Consider the following 18,421-nt stretch of genomic DNA (forward strand, 5'->3'; position numbering starts at 1 on the left):
CCAGTCCCCCTTGCTTGTACCTCCTGTCTGCCTTCAGCACCCTCTAAAAAGGGTGAGGGCTTCACTGAAGGTGCTTGGCCATCTCCATCCCTTCTTGTGCTTTTCTGTTATAGGCAATAAGGATACATCAGGGAGGAAAACCATGGGTTTCTGAAAACTTTCAAGATTTTCTTCACCAAGCCCTTCACCCCACAGGATCCTCTCTCTGGACTTCATCTTGTAGTCAGGCTATCTGTGCTCTTCTTACTGCTTCCAAAGTTTTGTTGCTCCCTTCTCAGTCCCCATCTGCTTGCAAAAAATGCAGTTCTGCTGAATACTAACCACTCCCCAGCATTCACTGTCAGAACCCAGCTGACCCTCTTCACCCAAAAGACTTACCATCTCTCCAGCCTTTCAGGTGACCTTGTTTGAGGTCATAGTCTTGTTCTTATGGACATCTAATTGCAAAATACAGCTGACCTCCTCCTACCTAAATAAGGGTTCAGTGGGACTTTACCTCACCTGTAGCACACTGTGAAGATAACACTGGAGAAATATCTCTTTTCACTTAGACGAACATATAAATAAAATCCAGAGTGATGTTATTTCAAATTTTATTTTAATAGCAAAACAGTTTGCAAAACTGACATTCTCAACCAAGAAATGCTTGCTCCCTTCCACTCCTTATCCTGTAATAAATGCCTTGCCAGAAGCAACCGTAAGCCTCTAGTCTTAGGTACAGCACAGTGTTTTGTACCCTACTTTCCCACAGCTGAAGCTCCTTGGCCAGACTGAACTTCCCAGAGCAGAACCAAATGTCCTTTTTGGCTTGGAAACGGGCATCCTGGGGGAAGTAGACCAGCCCACAGGATGTATTTATAGGAAGGAGATGTGGCACTGGAGAAGAATGAGACACAAACATTCCAAGGTACCACCTGGGAAGGATGAATTTTAACCTGACAAAAAAAAAAAAAAAAAAAAAGAAAAAGAAATCTCAGATTGTTTGCAAACAAACACACTTTTCGTTTTTTTATCTTGTTTTCAGAATCTTAAAGCCTATCCTTATTACCTCTTCTCTTGCTGGCAGCAGTTTGGTAAAGCTATACCAGAACCTCCACATCCCTTGCACTTACACCAGAGATCTTGAGAGATCGCTGATCTTTTGCAACCATTTTTGGTTTTTGTATGAGCTTGTGTTCTAACAGCATATAATGGTCTCTGAAAATTTCCCCCCAAAGAAATAACAAATTCAGCTTTCTTAGTTATTTCAGCAGTAGGTGGCACTGCCGGGACTGAAACCTGAAAGGGAAAAACCAGGATGCAAATTTTCCTCTCAGAAAGGACTGTTGGGATTATAATTGTTATAAAATATACCATACATGCAGGTTACCCTAATAACAATGTATTGATTAAAAATTGTTTCCATAATTGCACTTTCAGTGCATGGAGTTTCTAAAAGCTTTGCACATGCTCTGCCGTGAAAGAAAGGGAAGGTTGCATGACTGCAAGCAAATGGGCAAGCTGCTAGCAATTCAACTTTGATTTGTATATTATTTATCACAACACATACCTTATAATTAAGCTTTTTTGGAGTTTTTAGCTGGATTACAAGGTAATGAAGGAGCTTTCTATTGTGGGAAGTGTTTGATTTATGGCCTGAAAATATCCTTGCTCTTACATAACAGGATTACACTAAATTCTTTTCTAGGCCTAATCTCTATTAGATATTGTTATAAAATGCTGTTACACATTCTTTAAGGCATGAACATGTGTAATGCTCAGATGGACTGAAGACGTTAATTGAATGTGCTGTATTTCTTTGAGGAAAGCTGTGGGAAAGCAGGGTTCCTGTGACCAACACCAGCAGAAAGTGAGGTCATTATAAAGGTGGGCGCATCCCCAACATCACAGGAGCCTTGCATTTAATTTCGTATCCAAGTGATTCATCATTGCCTGGTTTTTAAAGCAAGCTTTTCTAGCAGCTTAGTTCCAAAGCTGCAAGGTCCTGGTAATTTTAGGGTGATCTCAGTGGTACTGATGTGCTTGCTGGTGTGCTAACAGACCAGGCTCCACATCCTATAAGAGCATTTCCTGCTTTGCTACTTCAGGACTGCATCCTGGGCTTGAAATTAGAGAATGAAATGTATATCAGGGCAGGGGTGGGCTCTCTGCTGGAAGGGCAAGAACTAGATTTCGAGTTTAGAGGAAACGTGGAGACTGTCATGGCGAAGGGAGGCTCCATGCAAGTGCAGCTCCTCTGTCATAAGCAAACGCTAGAGGGTGTGTGGTGGGTTCACATAGAAAATCCAAAGCAGTCATTGCCTCCTGCACCTTCCATTTGCATACACAAGACCGCAGCTTTTCAGGGTAAGATTTCAAACCACAACTGGCCAAATCTGTGAAGTCCCAGGGATGAACTCATACATGCTTATAGCTGAAGAAACTTGGAAACTGCAGCTGCCATCGAGGAAAATGCTCTAGCATGTCTCACTTCAATGACGCTCTTCTGTTCCTTTGATTTCTGTGGGATTTTGGGCTTTGGGGCAGTCAACCAAGACCTCTGGTTGTGCATAAAAACCTCAAGCTCATGGAGATGCGCATGCTTGCTTTGCAAAACCATACACCAAAGCAGAAGAAAATACAATTGTATTTCTTGGATGACATGGTCTAGTATGAGGCGTCTCTGCCCATTGTCAGTGGGGTGGAAACTAGATGATCTTAAGGTCCTTTCCCACCCTAACTATTCTATGATTCTATGATTTTTGGTGGCACAGTTGTCTATAAGTATCTATGCTAGTTCTTCGTAAGCAAGCATTTGCTTAGAAGAGATGGGGAAAAAGATTAAAAAGCTGGGAGAAAGAAAATTAAAAAATACTGCAGAACACTTCTTCCACAGCACAACCCTGCCTGCATTTGCAGCTGCAACATGTGCGAAAACAAGCAGCACCATGTTACGGGTATTAATCCTGCACTGATCAGGGTTTTAGCCAAATATATCATATGCACTCACAAGCACAAGGCTGAGCAGCTTGATCAATTTGGGGATTGCTCATGTCATGTCTGTACCAATATTATGTCATTGCTTCTGGTGCTTGCCCTGTTTCTGAGACATGCCAGGCTGCTCAAGAAGGCTCAACGCTTTGTACCAGCTAGGACATCCAAGATGACATTCTTGTGTTATGAACATTACTCTTATTTGACTTTAAATAAAAAAAAAAACCAACCCAAAAAACCAAAACACCCACCCCCCCACCCCACCCCCCCAAAGAAAAAACCACAAAAAAACCCCAAACAACCAATAAACCAAATCACCACATAAAATTTTGGGCACACCCAGGTAACTTATGTCACCATACCAGCACATGAGTAAAAAGCAACAACAAAAAAATCCAACAGAAATTACCTTTGAAAATAACTTACCATTCCCTTTTCAATATTTTAGTCTCACTTTGTTTTGGTTGAAAAGCAACAATAGAAAGTCAGAGGTGGGAGGAAAGACATTTTTGTGACAGAATTGTGGAATATGTAACGACTTGGGGAAAAACACTTCTGGCCAGTCTCATTGGTATTCAATAACTCAGTGGGTTTTTCCTTTTTTATGTACACATACACATGTACAAACACGCAGGTAGTATCAGGACAATGTTTTTTCTGCATTTACAGCACATTTCTTAATTTGCCTTTGTCATCCTTCTTGTTTTTAAATAAAAATCATTATCCTGGCTTTTCAGTTGAGAAGCAGATCATGCCAGGAATGTAAAGATGATGGCATCTCTTTTCCTGTGATCTTAAAATCAAAAGTTAAGTAAGTGTTCTGCCCTTGAATTTTGTTGTGTTGTAAGAAAATAGAGAGTGTAGTGTTGTTGCTTTGGTCAGATTTTGGATTTCCTTTGCTTCCAAAGGAATAAAGGGACTGAAGCATTAAAGGCAGTCGAGTATTACAGAATGGTATTATTGTTGTTCTCAAAGAGCTTTTAAAATATTTTAAAAGATTTTAATGTGGTTTACTTGCTTCCATCCATCTCCCACCCTACTGCTCCTCTGGCTACCCTATAATTTCAGGGCATTACCTTAGGCAAGGCAGAGATAGCTTCACTAAATGTCGTTCATTTTGTTCAAAGGGGATAAACTAAATGGAGACTCAAAGCAGCATACAGGGTTTCTGGGTGTGAAGATTCAATTGCTTCTTTTACCCACATTTATCAGACTGAAACCAAACCAGGCCACTTAACTGGCTGCCAAAACATGAACTTGTGAGTATATGTATTTTTACACATATATGTATTATCTTTTTTTTAATATTGGGACACAGTTTAAAGGTTAGCAGCATTTTAAATTAAAAAAAAATATTCATTTCATGGTGCCCTGGAGAGGAGAAAATGTGAGAAAAACCTTTCTTTTTTAATTTAAAAAATTTTATCCTAGACAACTCTGATTTTAGTGGGGTTATTCCTGTTTTTGGGAGAAGGGGAAGTGGTAGGATGCCCAGGGTAGGTATCCCTGATGGGATTTTTCTTACTCTCCACAGCATGTCCTCTCTATGGAGCAATGGGGAGGTGCGAGGGAACTATTGACTATATGGGCAAATAAATGTAGCTATTGACTTTGAATTTGATGGCAGATATCATGGTGATCTCATCTTCACTTCTAGATGATCCCCTTCGTGCTACTTTATTCACAATTGTTTTTATGCACCTGCTCCTTCCCATCAGTAAGTGTGATTCAGGGTGCCTTGAACACAAATCAAACCCACTTCTGCAGTGTGGTTCAGGAGTCTAGCAATGATGAGCCAGACGCTGCTGTAGGTATGAGACTAATGGTTGTGAAACCTCTGAAGCTACCAGCAGATTTGCACAGGAACACCAGGAAGAGTACTGCAATCTTGGCATGAATGCTGGGAAATAGACCAAGAGATACTCACCACTACTCTATCCCCAGGATTCGTCTTTTTACCCTCTTTATGTTAACTCTTCAGGAGGAGCCAAAACAAATGAAGATCTAATTTCTTGAAACAATTCTACAGTGATGTGCTCTGCAGTGCTAAAATGCTTCTTAATGTTTTTTCAAATCCACACATGAACACTACCTAGCTCCAGTGTCATAATTAAGTTAACGGCCAAGCAGACCTTGGCAGAGCCATAGATTCATTACTGAAAAATCAAAACCGGGACTGGCACACTCAAAGGACATGGCGTACAGCACCTGAACCCACAGCTTCACATATGTTGCTCAGTAGTGGTCAGAGTGCAGTCATCACACTGATGGAGAGGTAGGTACCGGCTGAACTACTACACCCCAGATCTGAAAAGCTTTCTGAGGTGCCCATATCTCCTCTTTGACTGAAAGGATGTCACAACATCTTTAATATATCTACATAAATATATGGATAATAAATTTATTTAGGAATGAGCAACAATTCAAGGAGAAAATCTAAGCAAAGAAGGTAGTTGGCTTTTGCTGTCCACACCTAATGATCTTCTCACATAGATTCAGTTATAAAACCAGAGGGACTCCCTCACTGCCCAATTCGGCTTTTACTGACTATCAGTGGGGATTTTATGACTGATGGCAAACAAGAACACAGCTACATCAGTGCTGTGAGTTTTTACAAATTTTATTCGTGCTAAACTCAAGCACAAGTCCTCTCCATCTTTTTTTCACGGGCACTGATACTCAATAGAGGCTGAAGGTGAGGGTTGGTTGGTTGGTTGTTTTTTTGCACTGAGCTGCTATTAAAGAACCTAACCATTATACTCACAGAAGACTGAAGATCCGATTTTACACAAGATGAATAGCAAAACTTTGAGCCTTTGGCTTATCAATTTGCCTCATTTCCACATGTCCCCACATCTGTAACAAAGCAGGGGATAATACACCTTTCTTGCATCCATCACCTGCTGGCTCTTATGGCTCTTGCCCAACCTATCTAATGATCCTGGCACCCAGCCTCCCCTTCACTACAGTAGCCTCTTTTGTCACTTGTCAACTAATTAGACCTTGCAGGAACATTACCAGTGTGGGTAGACAACAAGGCCTAAAACAAGTATAGTTTTTATTTTTTAAAAAAAAGGTACCAGATGTTTACTGAGTCATATCCACAGAGATTTTATGGCATCCTCGGCATGCTCCCAACAGAACAGCATCTGTAAGCCTCTGAATGGTGAGATTTCATTAATTCCTCAATAGGCTCACATTTCTAGCAGGGGCCTGGATTTTTCTTGCTTTCCTCCTCACAGTGCAACAGATATCAACAGAAGAGGATTGACATTCATGCCACATCACAGCATTTCTCAGTAGCTAGGGCAAGCTTGGAGCAACAAAAATCAACAGGTGATTAAAAAGAAAAAAAAAAAAAAAAAAAAAAAAAAGAGATACCTGCCTGTAATGTATTATCATTGAACACCATCCATACACCAAGGCAGTGACCCCAGGTGCCCTGACTTTTCCCAGCCCCACTGGAGTTCAGCAGCTTCCATGCTTTGCACATCTGCAGCTCAGACAAACCGGTGTTGGCTATCATGTCCCAGTCCAAATTATTTATGAAGTTAAACAGGTTGGCCTGTTCACAATATTCACACCTCTGTTTCAGGCCAGGGGAGACTGAGACCAGACTCCTTCACGCAATACCTGCTACAACAGGACCTGGAAAGCCAACATTGCTCATAAATCACTCCAGTGGTGGAGAGGCCTTTAGCAAGGCAGACCTTTTGTCTGTTCTGTATCCAGTGGCCATGATTCTGCAATAAAGGCAGAAATACTGTTGACTTCCACCAAAAAAAAAAAAAAAAAAAAAAAAAAAAAAAGAACACACCACAAAAAACCCCCACACCAGAAAAAACCCCACAACCAAACAAATAAAAAAACAACCTGGAACAAAAACAAGTAGTAGGTTCAATACAAACTTGACAGCTATAACTAGCAGTGTTATACTAAATAACGCTCAACTGTGTGCTGAGAAAGCTTGACCTTCTTACTCCACAGGAAAGGAAGATTGGATAAGTTATGGCATTTTCCTCCTATTCCTCATTGCCTCCCATCTTCACTTTGATTTTATCTATATAGGTTTTGGTACTTCTCTCTAGACTTTTGTCCAAGAGAAGGAAGGAAAAAATGTAACGGAGTATAAACACCTCCTGATGGAAGGATTGCCAGACAGCTCCCAGAGATGATAGAGATCTGTGTTTTCCGTGACTGTCAGGAGACATAAAAAGGAGTGGTGGCATCCTTAACGTGAAACATGTATGCAGAACAGGAAATCAGAGGTCCAAGAGGATATAGTTAAGTTCACACACACCTTCCCAGTGGAGGACCGCTGGCTAGTTAACTGAGATTTTTAATTAAATTATTACAAGCTCATAGTGATTAAAAAAGCTATTCAGTGGCTGGAAGAATTAAAGCTTACCTGCCCACATCTCTTTTTCCTTATGCGGTCTGACAGTAGAGATAAACATTTTCCTCTCCCTTGTTAGTTCCCCATAATCTCCTGCATCTCAGCACCTTCTCTCCATCTGGCTCCACCCCCACTCCCAAGCTATCTCCACAAGGAGTCTATAGCAGTGTAGAAAGCCTAGAAATGTAGCATCTTTAGCCAGAATGCTACCTCTGGCCACCATAAAGAGTATTTTTTTCTAACACATCTGTAAACACACTCTGTAGCATTAAAGAGAGGGTTGTTACACATTTGATCCACAGGTTCTCCATAGACATATGTCTCCTAGCAGATTTTTTTTGAACAAGACAGACAGGCAAAAGCTAATATATGGGCCACTTCCAGGCAGGCTGTGAGCAGACTAGGTGAATCACTGTTGTTTTAGAAGATGCTTCAGTGGTAAATGTAGTTGGATGTGCCTGAAGGAGGGGCAGCATAGCAGCTGGGACTTGGCATGATGCATTTTATGCTTTGTACATTGAACTAGGAGAGAGATGATCCGATGTAGGGAGGTTCCAGGAGCGTATTGTACTACCCAATGTAAAAAAATCTATATTGTGAAAAAGCTAAAACTCTGCTCACCCCATGCCAGGGACCAAGCTCACACAGAGCTGCCTTGTCACATTAAGAGAAGCAATGAACCAGCTATGCTTGGCTTCCGGAACCAGGACCCTAGACAGCCCTTGGCTCAGCAGATGGATATTTCAGCAGACTCAAGCACTACCAAGTTTTCTCCTGTAAATGTTTTGTTGTTGTTGTTCAGGGCTCAGTTCTGGCGCCCTATTTCATTTAGAAGTAAAAGACTATTGAAACACTGTGGGCTCATGCCCTTTACTTCTGAAGAGGCTGTGATGGGAACAAGCCAGAAAGCATCTTCCAGAGCTTGTACTTCATTTGTGTGACAGCTTGCTAGGAAAGCAGAGGGCAAGACACCAGCAGGTTAGCACCAGCAGCTTGTATTCACCAGGCAAGCTTTACAATAAGAACAGTGGGGAAGCAGAGAACTGAAAATACTCTGAGAGTTAAATCCCCTTCAGCTCAACACTTCAGATGTTAGTTCTGCTGCTTTTCCTTCTGCTTTTTTTTCCCTCATCATTGTTCTAATTGGGAAGTTACCTTGTGCCCTCAGCAGCTTCCAGGTCCCATTACCTAGGTTTCAGCGCGGTGAGGAACACCCCAGTGCAATCAAATTCACACTGTCACATGCAAATACATATCTATGAAGTAAGCCTAAGGACCATCTATCCTCTTCCTCCTGCATACCACAATGCCAGAGGGGTGGAGGCATTTGAGCTGATCTGGTTTCAGACACTTAAGAGCACAGGTGCCCAAGGATCTACAGTAAGTGGAGATAAAAGGCATTTTCAGGGGCAATTGAGCCCAGCTGGTTTCAAACCAGTCTCAAGACAGCATTGCTAACCCTCAGGAGGAGCATGTCTTACCACTGGCTAACAGAGTGGGGGCATGGTAGTCTCCATCCCCCACCTTACATGCTCCCAAGTTCAGTAGGACCTGTGGGATGCTGCGACTCTTGTAAGGTCTTGACACTTCATCCACCTGCCAAAGCAAGCAAGCAAAGTCCTGCTCCTCAGGGTAAATCAATAAAAAATGAAAGTAAAATTGACAGCAATAGTAATTTTGATGGAATGGTGTATTACTAGCAGTGTTATTGCATCCACTGACTTTATTAGAATGTATACACAGTGTGCAATAATGTAATTAGATTTCACAATGTGTAATAATGATTTTTATGCGACGCAATGCCTGAGCATTAAGGAAGCGAATTGGTTCCCATTACAGACCTGGCAAAAATCTTGGGCCAATACTTCATACCTGACGGTGCATCTGTTGGGTCTCAGGCCTAGGCTATAATCCAGCAAGAGCTGGAGAGTAGCCTAGGGCAGGGATTTTATTCCTTGTGTCTCTAGAGATGCCCCTGTGCTGCCTTCTGCCCCATGCTTTCCTATCTGGACAGCACCACCAGATCCCAAGGGAACCTAGTACACAGCTCCTCCCTGCACCTAAATAGCCCAAAATGCACGTAGGAGAAGAGAACTCTTTTTTTGTGTAGGAAACATCTCTATCTCTGTTGAAGGAGACCATTTAGGAGCTAGGATGTGCCCACAACACATGAACTTGCCCAGGTGAGAAGTAAATGAGCAGCACAGCATAAGATCAGAGAGGGAAGATGAGCAACCATGAAGCTGGGGGCTAAACAGGGGCTTTACTGGCCCTTATTAAGGAGACAAAACAGAGAGGGATCTTAAAAGCCCTCTTTCACCACCCAAATATCCTCTCCCTAGAGGAACTGCACTCCCAATCCAGAGGCATTGACTGTGCCCAAGTACAGCCACCGACGTGCAAGTCAGGTGGCTCAGAGCCTGGCAATTTACCCCTTAGCATAGATGGGGACAAATATTTCCAGTGTCATGTCTCCTATTTTAGCGTTTGATGATGTCATCAAAACACACATGGCACACACTGAAAAAAGGCACAGCGTCATCCAGCTCACATGTCCAGCAAAGCAGCAGAGAGCTGCAGCAGCAATGCAGCCCAACTGCCAGCTCCAGCACATCCAACACAGGTTTAACCCTGCCTGGCTGACTGGCTGATGGCACCACACAGCACTGCAACTTGCTCTTGAAAAGCTAATTGTGACAACAAACATTTTATGGCTTCACAATAAATCATTATTTCACTTTCCCTCTGAGCGGGCTTGTTTTAAATGCCACTTGCTCTGTCTCCACTGTTAACGAGCATGAGTTGACCCATTTATTCTCTGTTGCACTTCTTGCAGAAAATCATGGCTTTACTGTAAAGGTACAGAATATTAAAGCCACAATTTCATTGGCAAGATTTTTTGCTGCAAACCCATTAGTACTTTCCCCAAACAGTTTTTCCTCCCTTGTCTTGGTAGAATAGAGAATTGACCTTTTGAACTTCATCCCCGGCTGCATTCGAGGCCAGGTTCGACAGAGCCTTGGGTGACATGATATAGTGTGAGGCATCCCTTCCCATGGCAGGGGGGTTGGCACCAGATGATCTTAAGGTCCCTTCCAATCCTAACTGTTCTATGATTCTATTCTGTCTGCTATTCCCTTGGCTTGAGTGAAATATATATGAGATGATTAGAGAGTTTGAACTCTCAGTATATGTTTCTAATACAAAGTCTCTGCATGTCTGGGGACCTAAAACAGGTATTTAATTTTAGATAAGAAACACTGGTGACATCATGCCTTTGATTTCTTTGCTGAATGCCTGTGCAGCCAGCAGGTGTTGAAGCTGTTCAGCCATAACAGCCTAATCACATTTAGGAAGCTGCTTAATATTCAGTGTAGGTACAGAGCAGTGGGCAGCCGCTGGTCCTCCTGGGTGGTGCTTAGCAGGAGTGCACACTGAAACTTCTAACCCTGGCAAATCCATACAGTAACAAGTAAGAAAGGGTAAAGGATCTTGAAAGAAAAGCTAGGTTTTCTAAGACAGTTTTGTGCAGCTGCTGCATCCCCTGGGCAGCAAAACTCTAAGCAGAGTGCATCAGCATGAGGGTCAGCTACCCTTAGTCCACACGCTACCTTGCACATGTTGATTTATACCTTGTCAACACACACACTGGAGAGGCTGAATTTAGACTCACTATCAGCAACTTCAGCTTCCGAGAGCATCAGAAGCCAGAAAGTACATCCAAGCAGAAGGAAGCATGCACACAACAGCTTCATTTTTAACTTTACAGCTTTATAGAAAAAAAAAAAAGCATGCCTTCATTTTATTTTGAAGCATGACTAAGTAAAAGCTCATATGCATGGAGGGAAGATGGAGAAAGAAATCAGATTCCCACAGCAACACCTTTAAGCCAAGACCATTTTGATGACATTACAGTGACAAATTGTCAGCCTTTCCTACAATTTTATACCTTCCTACACAGCAGGTGATACCCAAAAAGATCTAGAAGAAATATTAGCATAGATAAACAGGGCATAAGACAGGAAATAAAATCTAATTTCTGAAATGCGAGGCAAACTGCAATACTCACGTCAGCAGAAACAGTCAGCACATAGGGTGACTTACCAAGGGATCCAACAGCTTCTTCATCCTCCAAAAACTGTAGACAGCCTTAAAACATCTTCCTAAAGGCTAATCTCCAGTTCAGCCAAGAGTCATAAATTTGTTGCAAGCTCACTGCTTTGGTCTGCATAGAGGAAACCATTCACAGCATCCTCTGGGCCTGCTAAGGGGCATCTACCCCTTAATAACACCCAGACATGCTGCTGTTACCCCTCCAATTAGGGACCAGAGGTAACATCCAGGTGAACACAGAGCTCATGAAAGCAGCTGCTAGCCTTCGTACAACATATTTATGCTTTTTTTTAGCCCTTGTCAGCTGCATCTCCTAATTGCCCTAAATGACTAATGAACTGCAGGTTATGGAAGTCACAGTTAATAGACAGAAGCTAGATGAGAAGAAACGGTATAAGCCTGGTTGTGAGCATCCCAAAGGCAAGTCTAACCCAAGAGCTATAGCCCTCCTCAGAGGAGGTAAAGCCTCTCAGCTCCAGGGCTGTGGTTTGATGCATCACCACGGCCTCAGGTCAGAATCAGACCACAGCATACTTGAGGATGGTGGGTTTTAACATCTGTCCTAAAGCTTGAAAGCTGCAAAATCAGTGCTCCAAAATTGGTGCATATGTGAGCTTCCCCTTATATAAATAGCTCATAAAACATCCCTGACTTTTCAGCTTGTACTGATGTTTTTGATTAATTTTATGTCACTGTGTATAAAAAACCAAAACCAAACCCACAAAACCCAGTTTAGGGCCCCTCCCATTAGATCACAATCATAGGCTGTTCAGCAAAATTGACTAATAATGCAGTTCTGTGCCCCAAGAAGGAGTGAGTGCTAGTCCTAGGTGAGATGAGGTTGCTGAAGCTCAGCTGCACCCACCATGTTTCCACATCACTGACCAAGACAGCGTCATTTGATCCCATGCCCCTACCTAAGAAGTTTCATATTAAAAAACCCAAACAAACAACAAAACAACCCATAAATCTCTTTACTTTGAGTGTATGAATTTGCAATATGGGGGATATGCTTGGCTTTAAATATTAACCAGCTGGAGTCAAGACAGATTCAAGGCAGAACAGTGGTGGCCCTTCTTGGTTTGGAGTCAAGAGGGGTTTGCTCTTACAAGCCATGCACTGGCCACAGAAATAAAGCATCAGCAATGTTACCCACATGCTGTGAGCTAACTCTTTAACATCTCTAGCGCACTCGCTTCAGTAGTCACAAGGCACATGTAACCCCCAGTACTCACCTCTTGCAAGCCCCCGCTCTTGAAGCTGTAGCCCAGGGTGCTGACACGCAAATTTTACTCCCCTTTTGGCACTGCCAGCTGGTGATTTTCTGGGCATACCTAACGCTAATATAATTTTTTACCTAAAAAAAAAAAAAGGTTAAAAAAATCACAATGACATGAAGTATGGTTGAAGATTCAACAGTGGTGTTTCTTTGGTTCCTCAGGGAGCTAGCAACTACCTCTGACCCTGTAACAAGAGCCTGTAGGTGCGTGGCTTTTTTTTTTTTTTTTTTGGTTGTTGTTTAAATGTTTTAATATTTTACTGAAGCTCATAGTACATCATCTTACTGGTGTATTGCATCAGAGAGTCCATGGGTTAATCCCGTGCTGGGTAATGAGGTATTGCTTTTAACCACATTTAAGACTTCACCTCTTCATTTCAGTGTGAAACGCCACTTGCTGTATTATCTATGGTGAAGTGCAGCACTCAATTCATCTTCTCTGGACACTACTTATCATTTTATATGCCTTTAACATGTCACTTCTTATATGCCTCCACACTGAAAATATTTCTAAATGGCTCCTAACAGGAAAGTCTCCTCTTTCACTTAATTAATCTTTTTAGTCTATCTATTCCCTGGTCCCCAGGAGAAGCAGTGTGGTTCAAAGCAACCTTAAATTGGGAACCTGGGATTAGGCCTCCTTGGACTGTTATTCTCTTAAGCCCACATCGTAGCCCAGCTACTTTTCCAGCTGCAATGCATGGTGAACAGATGCTTTCCTTGTACTTTTGACCAGGTTTTCCTCAATCTGTTGTAGGGTGTAGGGCCCAAGCAACCAAGTTACAGCTTTACTTATTTTATCTGGAATTAGGATTTTCTCATAAGAGAAGGCAGCAGAACTCTCCATCCTGGTGTGTCCATGGGCCAGGCCTTGCAGATTGGCATCACTTGGTCCCTAGGCATTGGCCGGTGGAGTCCTCCTGCCCCTCAATCCAGCGCATAGCCACAGCCGGAAGGTAATGACACCCACCGCATCTTAAGCCGTGGGGCTCCTGCCTTTGTACTGGGCAGTGGCTTCTTGTTGCTTTGTTAAACTTGCAGCAATGTTTCTAAATATTAGGATATTTATGTTGACTTTGACACACTACCACTCAGATCTCCTGTATTCGGGTTGTATTATTTTTTATGTGAAATATTGCAGCAGCTAATTGCAATTACCAGAAAGCATATACAAGAGAGCTTGTTGATTGCCAGTAGACAAAGACACTTTGGAAATCTTGGATTTTGCTATAGATGACAGCCTATAAATTTTAAAATAGAAACCACGTTATCGTTTACAATTTCCGTTTGCTAACAAATTCTGCTAAACAAAATTGGTGCCTGATTAAGTAAACATTTATACATAAATAAAACAGTGAAGATCTCTTCAGTTATTGAGATGCAGCCAGTTCAGTCTCTCGTAAATAATACAGTGATGAATTCTGGCGTTACAGTGCATGATAAAGCTACCTAGGCTCAAAGTCTTAGGCAAACTAATCCATACGCATGAATCAATCAGTTCGTTTTAGTCATACTGGTGTTATATAAATGTCACTAAAATCAATGCCTGAAAGACGTAACAGATTAATAAGTCTTATGCAGTACATCTAACTGGGATGCAAACCTACAGCACATAACTTCATGCTGAACACAGCTATACAAGTAGTTTGAATAAGTCATTTTAATAGAAAACTCAAGGGCAGGCCTGTAATGAGCAGACGTGGATGAGAAAAATCTGATGCGTTATTAATTTCAGACAATGCCGATTTCTTTTTCATAATGTACATTTTATTAATGCTCTCCGTGATAGCTTTTCATACCGGTTCATCACCAGGAGTACAGTAATTACATTGTATTAAGATTTGTTCCATGCCTGAGAAGTAAGGAAGTCCAGTGAAGATATGGAAAGCAGGTGAAACGTCAATTACTATTGACTCAGGGCTGGATTAAATCTAGGAACCGATGGGGAACACAGCAACCGGGTGGGTTTTTTAACCCGGCACCTGCCAGACCCACTCTTCCGTGACTATCTGCCTCCCCCTCCTTACTGGTAGACCTCTGCATGTAACCTGTGTGCTATAGATACTGAGGCAGTGGACAGGATTCATCATTTTTATTACGACTTGGGGTCAGTCTGTCTCATCTTTACAGCCATCACCATTAGTTACCGGGTGTCAGCCTCTCTGGCACTGAGGAGAGAGAGAGACATTGAAGGTTGTCGTAAATGCCTCCAAGAATAATTATTCTAGTCATAATGGCAAGGGTTTAAGGTGTGGGATGATGGGATTGTCCAGGAAGAGAAACTAATAGTGACCCTCTAATGAAAAATAAACAAACAACACAACCCAGGGGATTTCTGCTTTTCTGTGATCTAATGAAAACCAGGGAATTTCTGCTTCCTGCAATTGCAGCCTCCCTTTTCGTCCCATGCAGCTCCCCAGACCTCCCCATGGTCCAGCATCCTCAGGCTCAGGACTTGACTTAGCTCTGCTCTTTGGGGCTCTAGAAACCATAAGGTTGGTCCCCTTGAGACTGTGAAAGATTGTGAGTTTTCAAACTTTTTGGAGGTATTTATTTTGCTTAATATACTGTCTGATTTTAGGAACATTTCTGGCACAAAGATGGGGAAGGTTGTTCATATTTTTCATTATTTTTCTCCCTGGAAAAAAAGGCTGGCAGCCTGTACTGGGCAGAAATCTAACTCTCCCCAAGAGGATGGCCACCTTGCCTGGGGACACCATACAAGCCTGAAGAAATGGGCAAAGGAAGAGGTATCCACATGTGGCAGATGAAAGCACCGTGTCTCCTGAGCACCAGTTTGATAAATAAATAAATGCTTTGCTAAATAAATGGATCGCTTGGCAATGGCAATTGTTAGGTGTTAATGGTAGCAGCAGCCCCACAAAGCTGGATGACAGAGGAGATATTCAAGTACACAAGAGGAAAAGACCATCCCTGCACCTCACCTCGAACCACTGCAAGTGAATTACCACTCGATGCGCAAACCCCTCGGTGCTTTGAGGCAGCTTTCAATTTCTGTTAATCGCCCACTGGCCTTTCCTTGCAAAGGTACAGGGCACAGTATTATATTAGGTATGTGCAATAGTTGGTTTGTGCTATTTAGCTTTTTAATGGGGAGGGGACACTTCCATTTTAGCCCTGCTTCCTTGCAAAATGCCAGGCTGAAGAGAGACTTTTATGTCTAGAGAAAATTATTATGGGTTATTTTCAAAAATATCCTTTTTTTTCCTAAGTGTTTTTTTCTACTTTTTTTTCCACACACACCCCCTAATTTCCCTCTGCTGCATGAATCCACATGGTCAGACTCAAGAGTAAATAAGGCATAAGTAAGCTTTGAGTTGTGAAGGATGAAGGAGAAACCCCAGAGCTCCTCCCCTGCTTTCACTAGGTACCAGGCTGCAGCTACCTGCATCCTGCAAACACTCGTGCCTGAGCATGCCCCTGCTCTGCTGGGAGCATTTGCAGATGCCCACTGTTGTGTCATGGCGTGGGACAGTGGATGATGACTCAATGTGGAGCAGAGATTTATCAGCTTTTGCTCATCTAACACTGCCTTCCCAGCCTGGCCTGCCTTGCTCCCCAGAGAGATGCAGACACTACTCTGCACTCACGCTAATAAAGCTGGACCTGGCAGTGTTATTTATGACTTCTCAAATGTGTCTAGGCATATAAAACATACACATCCATACCCTCTCTTCTTCTCTCATGGGCACAGGTACACAGACACAGGCACCTGTGCTGGCTGGCAGCCACCCAAGCAGGGCATGATCTTGCACACGCATTTGCACATATGCAAGGAGAACTGCATATACAGGCTGACGTGACAGATTTATCCAGCCGAACAGTTGGCCCAACGCCATTAACAAGTCTTCAGAGTTTCTTCTTCTTTCTTTTTCTTTCCTTTTTTTTTTTTTTTTTAGTTAATGCTAAAATCCTGAGGGGACCCACACCGATGGGGTTTGCATCCCTCTGGTGATTTCTGCCCATCCCACTTCCCCCACACCTGCACCAAGTGGCTCATGTCCACTGTGGGCTGCAGCTGAGTATTTACACCAGTGGAGATCATGGGCCCAGCAAGTCTACCCTGTTTACAGGAACGAAGGAGAAACATCTGCTGAGTCCTCTGTTGGATGTGTCTGTCGTCTTTCAGGTGCTTCCTGCACCAGCCGTGGAGGCACAGCTTAGCTCCAAGACACCATGACAGCCTCCACTATGCAGATGCTATGGTTTCCCATATATCCATCCCAGCTGAGCTGATTGATTGAGAAACGCTATCTTCAAGATACTAAGGCTCATTTTTTCAAAAAAATATCTCTATTTACACAAGACAATAAAATCTGAACAGCTTGCCCCCCAGAAGCTTTTGCCAAGAAGAGCCACTGCTGGACGTGTGTGCCAGTCCCTACTTAAAAGCGACAGCTTCGCTCGACAGTGCTCTGCCGGCAAGTTCAGCTTCTTCTGCTGTAAGGACTACTTTTTTGTCCCTTTTCCTTCCCTCATTACCTCTCCACACAGACAGGTTTGTATTTACAACAGGGACCTGGATCCGTCAGGGTTGCCTTTATACAGCCCAGATTGTGAACACGGAGAGGGGCTCAGGATGGGGGGTTGAGCATGCTCAGCCATATTTAAATGTTTTCAAGTTGCAAAGCCGATGTTTGGAGTAGATGAAACCAATTTCTTATTACAAAAGACATTTTTTGCCTGTTCTGCTCATCTTAACAAAAAAGCGAGTGACCAAGCAGTGAGGGCACTTCCCAGGGTGCTGCCATGCATGGGGCAGTGGGAATCCCAGCCGGGCTGTCTTCTCCTCGGGGATGTGAAGGTTTGCTGAGGGTTCTGGTTGAGGCTAGTTTTTCCGGTCTCTCTCATTACGCGATCCCAATGAGGGATGGGTAAACTGAGGCACAGAGGAGCTGAGGAGGTGCACTGGCACGGGCTTGCTAGGGCAGGCTCGTCATGTATCATCTCTAGATGACACTGTCTTCCATGGTGACTCGCCTGAAGACTGGCTCCTGCTTGGGCGTTCTTCCGCTTTCTGTGAAAAACAAGGGGAGAGCAAGTAAAGCCCCAAAGCAGGACCCTGCAGCAGCCACCAGCTATTTTTAAGATCATTTCCACCCTCAAAGCATGGGATGCCTGCTCTTGCCTTGAAAAGGAAGACTTGCACAGAGCAGGTGAATATATTTATGGACCAACATCTCATCAGGAACCTCCTCCCACCCTTTTTGCTGAAGCAAGTGGTACAGATTTGCCTGGCTGTGGCCCCACACCAGCCAGTTATTTGTTAAATGGTGTGAGGACAAACAGCATCGGACGCTGCTGCCCACTGCTCTCCAGATGAAGGGCAATGCCAAGTGACTCTTTGCTTGTCCAGGTTTGGCCCAGCTCGAGCGAGGAGATGCCAGAGTCAATCTGCAAACACCAGCTTGTACCAGCTTACTTGAGCAACTTCATTTTTTGTGATTCCCCCCACCCCTTAATAATAAATAGTTAGTATAAATGACTGCAGAGTAAACAGATTTGTTTTGCTATCACACATTATCTGAAGGGTACTTCACATCCTGAGTGTTCTGCTTTACAGCTGCCTCTATAATCATTGCAGCCCTGGGGAGGAAAATGCCTCCTTTTACATGCACAGGTCGGAAAGAGGCAGCCAT

The 18,421-nt window shown here is 43.1% G+C and overlaps 1 protein-coding gene across 3 annotated transcripts in view; it reads right to left on the reverse strand.

Annotated features, from left to right (window-relative positions):
- Positions 1–14,510: 14,510 nt before the first annotated feature.
- ADGRL3 (adhesion G protein-coupled receptor L3) overlaps positions 14,511–18,421 on the reverse strand; it is a 515,916-nt gene continuing 512,005 nt past the window's right edge. Inside the window, exon 27 of one of the 3 annotated variants that reach the window (XM_030492003.1) lies at positions 14,511–17,799. In XM_030492003.1, coding sequence (XP_030347863.1) covers positions 17,732–17,799 — 68 coding nt within the window. In that variant the 3' untranslated portion in view covers positions 14,511–17,731. The remainder of the gene's footprint in view (positions 17,800–18,421) is intronic. The other 2 variants (XM_030492008.1, XM_030492007.1) reach the window with 2 other exon arrangements.

Source organism: Strigops habroptila, chromosome 7 (assembly GCF_004027225.2).
Source record: "Strigops habroptila isolate Jane chromosome 7, bStrHab1.2.pri, whole genome shotgun sequence".
Classification (NCBI taxonomy): domain Eukaryota; kingdom Metazoa; phylum Chordata; class Aves; order Psittaciformes; family Psittacidae; genus Strigops; species Strigops habroptila.